This window comes from Paracoccidioides brasiliensis (assembly GCF_000150735.1).
Source record: "Paracoccidioides brasiliensis Pb18 unplaced genomic scaffold supercont2.1, whole genome shotgun sequence".
Taxonomy (NCBI): Eukaryota; Fungi; Ascomycota; class Eurotiomycetes; order Onygenales; family Ajellomycetaceae; genus Paracoccidioides; species Paracoccidioides brasiliensis.
Window position 1 is genome coordinate 1,269,862 of NW_011371358.1, and position 8,223 is coordinate 1,278,084.

General features: G+C 44.7%; 3 protein-coding genes across 3 annotated transcripts; 2 read left to right on the plus strand and 1 right to left on the minus strand.

Moving 5' to 3' along the window:
• Positions 1-1,039: 1,039 nt before the first annotated feature.
• Positions 1,040-1,371, plus strand: PADG_00394 (uncharacterized protein; the record flags this gene model as incomplete). Its single annotated transcript, XM_010757505.1, has 2 exons — positions 1,040-1,101; positions 1,263-1,371. 2 exons carry the CDS (start codon positions 1,040-1,042, stop codon positions 1,369-1,371), a joined length of 171 nt encoding a protein of 56 aa, XP_010755807.1.
• Positions 1,372-1,521: 150 nt separating this feature from the next.
• On the minus strand, positions 1,522-2,953 carry PADG_11093 (uncharacterized protein; the record flags this gene model as incomplete). Its single annotated transcript, XM_010758392.1, has 2 exons — positions 1,522-1,849; positions 2,664-2,953. The coding sequence occupies 2 exons, from the start codon at positions 2,951-2,953 to the stop codon at positions 1,522-1,524; spliced, it is 618 nt and encodes a 205-aa protein (XP_010756694.1).
• A 4,630-nt stretch (positions 2,954-7,583) lies between these two features.
• Positions 7,584-7,973, plus strand: PADG_00396 (uncharacterized protein; the record flags this gene model as incomplete). Its single annotated transcript, XM_010757506.1, has 2 exons — positions 7,584-7,632; positions 7,690-7,973. The coding sequence occupies 2 exons, from the start codon at positions 7,584-7,586 to the stop codon at positions 7,971-7,973; spliced, it is 333 nt and encodes a 110-aa protein (XP_010755808.1).
• Positions 7,974-8,223: the final 250 nt, after the last annotated feature.

Below are 8,223 nucleotides of genomic sequence, written 5' to 3' on the forward strand. Positions count from 1 at the left end.
ACGATTTGATGTTCTGCAGAGGCAGTAGTGTCTGGGTGATGTATTTTTGACTCAAGCCACAATAGTGAAACCGTCGGAAGGGGTGAGCCGCAAGATATTAAAACTTATGCAAGCAAAGTTAAAAGGCGGAGTAGCAGTCAAAGTTTCATGTCGGATAGTTGCTGATAGCGGAAAGGGGCGAGCGGGCTCATACAAATACCCCAAAAGGCAAAGTGTAAATAGCCAAGTCCAAAGTTGTATCGGGAACTCCGCGCATTGGTTTTAAGACACGTTCTATTGGGTACCTGGTACTATCCAGGAATGTGGGTTTCAATAAGACTTTCCACAGGAATTGCGTTATTATGTTGTATGTGTGTGTGAGAGAGAGAGAGAAAGAAGGGAAAATGAAGATGGAGCTGGTGAGGATGGAGAGGAAGCAAGCAACTATCAAGTGCGACAGTGAATACGGGGTCTCTAGGCACTTGGTCAGGGCAACTGCAGCGTTGCAGGCACTATTTGCTCCGCTTTGTGTCTGTCTTATCAATTTTGCCGGACCCAGATCTCACGTTTCGCGCCAGGCTGTTTATATCTCCTTTTAGTGAGCTTATTACCCCCCCCCCCAAAAAAAAAAACAGAACCCAAGAACTTTGTTTTTGCCGGGCAATCCTTTTCCACAGGGATCCGACTAACATCAAGGCCAGCGGTGATCAGTGGTAGTAGACGGGGTTAGTACTGAAAGAGGTGCTCCGGTCTCAGTCTGCATAAACAAGGATAAAATGTGAAATGAAACAAGAACTTAAAGGGTAAGAATAAACACCTCAAGTCGCAATATTAAAAACAAATAAGGGAACGGTGGTCAGGTTGACAGATTGAGGTGTTGTCGTTGAGGCCCCGGGGACGAGGGAGGGGGAGGGCGTGGGTGACTTTCCCACGGTGGTACCTGGTGGTGAAACGATACACAGGGAAGCGAGGCATGCGATTGATTGACTACCGCGACCTGCCAGCTACAAACGGGGGATTGAGGAGAATGACGGTCACTCAGTTTCAATGAAGAATTGCCATGACTCGGAGCAGTTGGTGTAGTAGTACCAGCAGTGGCATTAATGAGTCGTTGGTGAAGTTGTTTATTTTGTCACAGGTTAAAAAAGCCAACATTTTTTTTATAAAAAAAATTAAAAAAAAAAAAAAATAACAAATAAATCCGAAGTTGTCTAGTTTGGGATTGGGAACGAATGTTCCCAGAATAATACGCTGGTGGTTGGTTTGCTTGGCGCTGTATAAAGGATCCCCCCAGTGATCGGGAAACTCCCTGGCGCAACAGTCATGCAGTGTGGTGGTGGTGGTGGTGGTGGTGGTGGAGAGCGGCTAGATGAGGTGACAACCGAAAGATAATATTTCGAATACGGACTGTGTAGACTCGACCGAAACCAGCAGGAATGCAAAGGGAGCGGCGTGATGTGGTAGTGGATGGTGTGTCAATGAGGTTGAATTGAGCTCAGATGAAAAAGTGGTAGTGCAAGGGACTAAATATTTCAACTATCCCTAAGAGCCGCTTTGGTAATCAATACGGGGTTTGAACCGGGGCAAATGCACGGCGTTGTAACACTCTTGGTCGTTCCATTCGGGCATACGAATGTGTGAGCAGCCAGGACACGCGCCATGGGTAAGTGCAATAGCCGAGCTCTCTCGAGCTGTTACGCTTCCTGGTTCGGTAAGCTGACAATATCGACAAACGGTCTCGTACGCCGTAATTGCGAAACCGGTAAGAATACCAAACTTACGCCCATGGTATTCCCCGGTATTAGAGGTTGGTGGGTTACTGTACTGCCCTTTTTTTTTGCGCCTGCCCGCACGGACCAGACTCTCCAGCCTTGTAATAGTTTCCGTTTCTCAATGTGGCAAGGCGCGAAAGAGCCTAGCGAACGCTTTACACAGCGTCTTCAAGAGGAACAATATCATATATCTACGATTACTCGAGTCTTCCATTCTTGAGTGATTTCGGCTAGAATCTGAAGGAGCACACTCTCATTGCTTTTCTCTCGAAATTCATCTCCAACTCCCCAGGAAAAGTTGCAGGCCTTCTCCGGCTCCTTATTTCAAAAAAGTGCTTGTGTTTGGGAGGTCGCAATGTAACGTTGCTCTGGTTCAGCTTCGGGCGTGCAACCTTGACCACCCCAACAACTAATTAATCACTTTCCTAACCCACCAGCATTGGCATTTCTCCGCGCTATCACCTTAATTAATATAAGTATCATGATTTCCCAAATATGTGCCAAGAAATCATCAGAGCATCCCGCATGCAACCACAACATCAGCTCTGTGGGAAAGCCTGAGGTTGCTGATGAGGTGTTGATCTGCGCCTGTTTCGTATAGAGCTCAGGCCTCCCTCTTTAGCCAAGAGCCGCCATTTAGCGCGATTGACGCCCTAAACCAAACTTATCGGGGTGGGAAATAGCTTTAACTTTGAATGACGTCGCGATGGATGATAGATATTTCACATGTGCTTGGATATGGTCGTCATTACCTTTATGAAATGCCGATATATATTACCGAGAGCCCTCAGATATTACATACAAGTCTGAAGTTTGAAGGCCGTATCTATTTGTAACATGCATCTTCTAGCCAAAAGTTTAACCTCTCCCTTTGAATCTTAGTATCTATCTAATTACTGCATCCCGATTCACATGTTGGGGTTGAGCTGGATAAGGCTCCCTGCGGGCATACTTTCCATCAAGGCGGAAATGGTATGCTTGTTTGCTGTTGCTGTTCGCTCGACATGGGCTGACTTTCCCGCATAGTTTTGAAGATGGCTTCCAGTATCTTCCTGTCTCCAGCAACAATCAAAGTTGCCTGGAGTATCAAAAAATTCAGACTTAGCATTCGTCTCCTTTCGCGATGTATGTGATTGCGTTTCTAATATTATAAATTGAACAGGATGGAACGGGATGAAAGGGATGACGGAACACTCCCTCATTGCTGAACTTCCTCTCTCCCGGAAGGATAGAGGGGATCACGAGGAACCCGAAATAAAATAAAATAAAAAAATAAAATAAAAGCCAGCATCCAGTTACAGGATTTGACAATCCCTGCTATTGGTCTGTCGTTGGATACCAGAGTTTATTTTTGATATGAAACTGACAAAGTCTCCATGATGAAATGATTAAGTGACAGGTTGTCAACACCTTTGTCAAGGTGAACTTTTTGTTAGAACAATCAAAGGCCGGAGCTCTCGAATTGTTTCACAATCACGTTCATCAAAAAATTGATACAGAACTGCTACTATGCTATATGCACCCTCAAAAGCCGCAATGCGTGGGAACTCATTTATGACTGAAGACAGACAAAGCCGAAACCTGGGAAAATGGGGTTATTCGTTAACCTTATTCTTCCAAATGTCTGCAGCACTATTAGCTCAGTCCTGGGCTTCGGGCAGATTTTCAACTATAGTTTAGTTATACGGGCCGTGGTGGCGATCACTTAAACCACTCCTATAACGGCGTGAGTCGGGTTGTGGAGAACCAACTTTTCTGGGGTATTTAGTCCGACTGACAGTCCGCACATGGGGTCCACATGGTTTTCCTGTAGCGCTAAGACCTACACATCACCAGGCACCCGATGCGACGGCATCATAGCCTCATTAAGTTTGGGTTAGCTTGGTATCAAAATTTGAATAGCATTTTTGGACCGATGTTTTGCCTGGGATGGATTGATTGGTTCTTCTTTTGAATTTCTCCTGGTGAGATGAGCTCGATTTCCAGACCCAAGTGTTGATAAAGCACGATTGACATTGGACTTTGCCGAAAATATTAATTTTACTCTCCGCAGATCTAGTTCAAATCGAAACCCAGGATTTGATTGCTTGGTGTGGGTGCGGAGGCTGTGTTAACTCCCAAGGATCTGCCATATTTGTCCCCGCCTCCTTCGAGATATTCAAGCGGTGTTTTTAAAAAGTAACTAGTTGCTTCAAAGGAGCCCAAATGGACCCCAAGAATTCGTCAATATAAGTCTCCATATGCACCCGATGAGATTTCACAAGACAAGACAGGCGATGCAACTCTCCGACGTCCGATTCTTTGTTCGTCGTTAAATCGATAACGTCTTCATGGCAAAGCATATGGAAATGGACTTATCATTTTGAGTGCTGCATGGATTGCAGGACTTTGGTTGAAGGCTTCTGTTCGCTGTGCATCATCGCAAGCTGGAAAGCCTGGGATCAAAATAATGCGCCAGCTACCACACAGGAGACGAATCTTACTCCGCTTGGAGCTCTGATATCCTGTATAAATCCCTCTGCTCGGCGACGATCATTTGCAACAGCTCTGGTGTACCTTGCTGGAAACATGTCAGAATATTGACGGGTTTTGAAACATTAAGGTCCCAGCAGAAAAATATCATAGGGATATTGTTTTCCTGCCTATGATCTAATCCGCTCTCAGATTGCCAGAACAACAAGCTCCTCTTCCCATTCCTGTAATATCTCACTCATCTTGTCGGGGACGAGTGAGTCTGCCTTTGTCTTGTTGCATTATCAGCGAAGCAGCATCGATAGTGCCTAAGAATATCGTTAAAGTCTATGATTTCGAGGGACGAACAAAGATTTCCTTTGCCGCGATAGTACGGTACAATAAGGGTTAGCACTCGCTGAAGAAGGGACGTCCTGATAAGGTGAAACCCCTGAGCCAACGACACAGGCACTGAACCACCAAAGTCGCTTCTACGACAACCAGGACGTCCATTAAGCCAAGTCTGGGCGCGATTCCCCTACCGTCGGTGAATGTCACTCAAACAAGATCAACGTTGTCCTTGTTTACCTTTCTGGTATCTACCATGTCTACCGCACCGGAAGGCACTATGACGCTGCTGGGGGGAAGCATTCAGGCAGACAACTCTCTATAGGGGAAGATAGAGAGCGATATAGGTATGAACACACTCGCAAGTTTCGAGGCAGGAAGATTTCTTGTCGAAGGGGGAACAGCAAATTCCGGTAGTACATAGGTCGTGACTGAACACCACAGCCATTCGTATTGCCAGAGGCATTCCCAACAGCCCCTGAGATCCGAAATCGCAATGGGAGTTCATCGTGAAGTACCGCTTTCTCCAGAGGCTGAATTGTGGGCAAGAAAATCACCATACAAAGTGTGATGTAAGTAAAGTAAATTACCTGATGAAATATCTCTTCGGGTTGGCTGTTATCACAAGCTGAAAAGGAACCGTGAGTGATAGTATTTATAACCACAGAGAGGAAAATTGGCGATTAGCAGTCTCAACGAAACTTGCCACTTAAATGAAGGTCTTGCCAAACAACAATGCTGTTACAATGAAAGCAGATTAGTTGCGAACGAAGACATTGGTGCAGTATCAGTCGTTTGAAGAAGCTGTTGGTGGCTCATGGGTTAACAGAGCTGGGGATGATAAAGGCAAACTTATCTGGCGATCGAAAATCTCACCCACTGCTTCCTTCATGTCAAGAGTGAGATGGATAAATTGAGACGCACTTCAGGTGGCTTCAAAGCTGCAGAATTCGGGATAAAAAGAGACATGTTTTGCAATCGTGATCCGCGTTCCGTCCTGCGCTCGAAGTCTGCTCCACTTTGGAATACCATCGGAACCAGCTCAAAACAGGGTTTCTTCTTTGAACCAGGAGCATGGGCTTTCTGAGCATTTCCCGGTAGGAGTTCTGGAATACTCTGGGACAAAGAGGTTTGGATGACTAGCGTTCCATGGCAAATTTGGCGCAGTTTGTCTCTGAGCCACGACTTTCGACGTATAAGCCATTTATCAATTTGTTTCAAAATCTCCACTCTTGATGTAGTTGGGAAATTTTTCACAGTGGGTCTGAACTTTGTCTATTCATCTGCTCATGTAAAACCTGTTTATCTGGCCAATTCCATGTTCTTGAGTAGTTGAAACAAGAAGGGATAGGGATCATGCCATCAACATCTCTGAGGAAAAGTCATTCTCAATCTAGTTATTATATTAACTAGCATGAGATTCTTTTTCAGGTATTTTCTGGTGAATAAAACTGCATACTTATCATGCATAGTGTGACTCCTGACTCCTGTGCAGGGCTTTTTTTTTCTCTCCCTGAATGAGAAGGCCAGGGAAAGGAAAGATGAAAGGAACAAAAAGGAAGATGACAAGATTCACAGTATAATGTCTTTGCTTTAAATTGGTTTGCAAGAGTAACAAATTGAAGAAATGAGAGGATGAATATGATATTCCAGAATATCATTTCTCAAAGAATATAAGATTTCAAGATATTGATTCTGATCAGTTGAGTAAGAAGTACATCAGTGGTTCATCATGCATATCCTGCTACATGACTCTCATCCATCGTTACATATTATAACTTCACTGATAATGATGCCAATTGCTTCTGTTGTGAAAAGGTCACGACACTGACCGGATTTAGGGCTGCGATTCGCGTGGCTAGTTACATATCGTAACCTCGTATTTCGTCCTGTAGCTATCTTGATTGTCTGGAAGATGTCAATATGTCACATCCCTTCAAGCCCCCAAACCCTTTCATGAGCACTCACTTTCCATGGGCGCATCCAAGCACAGCCTCAGAAGCAAACAGGAATGTTTAGCTCCTTGAAACCTGCGCAGGGGATGGACAACCTTTTAACTTCAGTGTGAATTTTTACCACAGCCCTGAACTGTCATACTGAAACATGAAAACTCCTGATATCACTTCCATTCCTGATCTTGCGTATTTCATGGAGTGGCTGATGCGTCGACATAACACCTTGGGAGGTTGATTGGAACTGCGCAAAAACCGTTAAGAGTATATCTATTTGAGTGTTAAGAAGCCACGATTCCAAGGGTCAACGGTAACCCCAGGGGCAACCTTTTCTTAGTGTTTGAATGACATCCTCAAATATGACAATTATGAAGATTGCATTGAGCTCTGAAAGGAATCTGAATTTGCCAAGCAGGTTTCCCAAAGTCTATAAGCCAGTTGCTGTCGAATGACAGAGAGAACAACAAAATTGCAGAACTAACTTTTGAAATTTTCAATCATGACTTCTCACACAGAATCTTTTATTACTATATTATACACTTGAATTACTTGCCTCATCAAGGTTCTGCTTTCTATAATAAAATCAAATATAGTGACAATCTATCACATTATATCTAGCTAATCAAAAATTAGTGATTAATATTTAAAAAATATAGTCATTACAAAACTAACTATTATCTTGTATGTTATCCGTCGCTCTGTCCGGAAGTGCCTAGTTACGGCCTCTCCTGATCCGGTCTAGCGGTCTTATATCCCCTCGCCGCTTTTGAATGCCTACGCCTTCCTCTCGCCGTTTTCATTCTCCCTGGTTTACTGTAAATAAAGAAAGTCAACTGATTCCGACTCAGGCAAAAATCCTGCCGCAACTTATCCCTGTGTTGCCACAGAACATGCCGGCAACTAGGCACCACGCCTACCCCACTTGATCCCGCCAGAGCTGTCACGGCGAACGCTACAGGCTGGTGTTCTCAGGAAAATGTCAACTTCAGGGGAACCGTCAGACAGAAGCTACCGAGAGCGTGAACTTGCAAGTGGACTCTTGAGAGAGATTTGATCGAATAAGGATGGCATATACGGTATCATGAGCTCCCACCCAGCTGCATGCTTGGCTGCGACGCCATCATATGGGAGTAAGTTCAATCCTTGTTTGCAAAAGAAATATAGCACACAATTCTGACTCGCAACAGTGGGTATCGAAATGGTGCTCCTGGATTTTATAAAGGGAAATGCTGAAGCAATTATGAAAACATCACCCATATCCTACATTAGGGAAGCAAAGCTGTGTGGCACCCTCCTCAAGCCCAACGATTCAACAGGACTTGTTTGTGGAGTCGATACCGGATTCTTTGTTGACCACCAGGAGCCATTGGAGGTGTTGGAAAAGGTTCGAGAAACCTGGAAATTGCCACTAGGAGACTTGCCGTACGGCCATGAATATCTTCTTGTTCTACCAGGCAAACGCCGTCGATAGAGATCTCGCTCATTGTCTAAAACCCGCAAGCGATACTCTATCCGGTCGCTAACTCCCTTGGCTTGCTAAATCTAACGACATTACTCTTAGCAACCAGGAGTTGGATATGTGATTGGACCGAACAGAACTTACTTGAATATTGATAAATTTGCCCTTCAGCTTCCGGGAACACCTTCACTGGTAGAAAATTGACTCTGTAAAAACACTGGCGGCAAATCTCCGCTCACTGTGGCAGGCTGCCCCTGCGCCC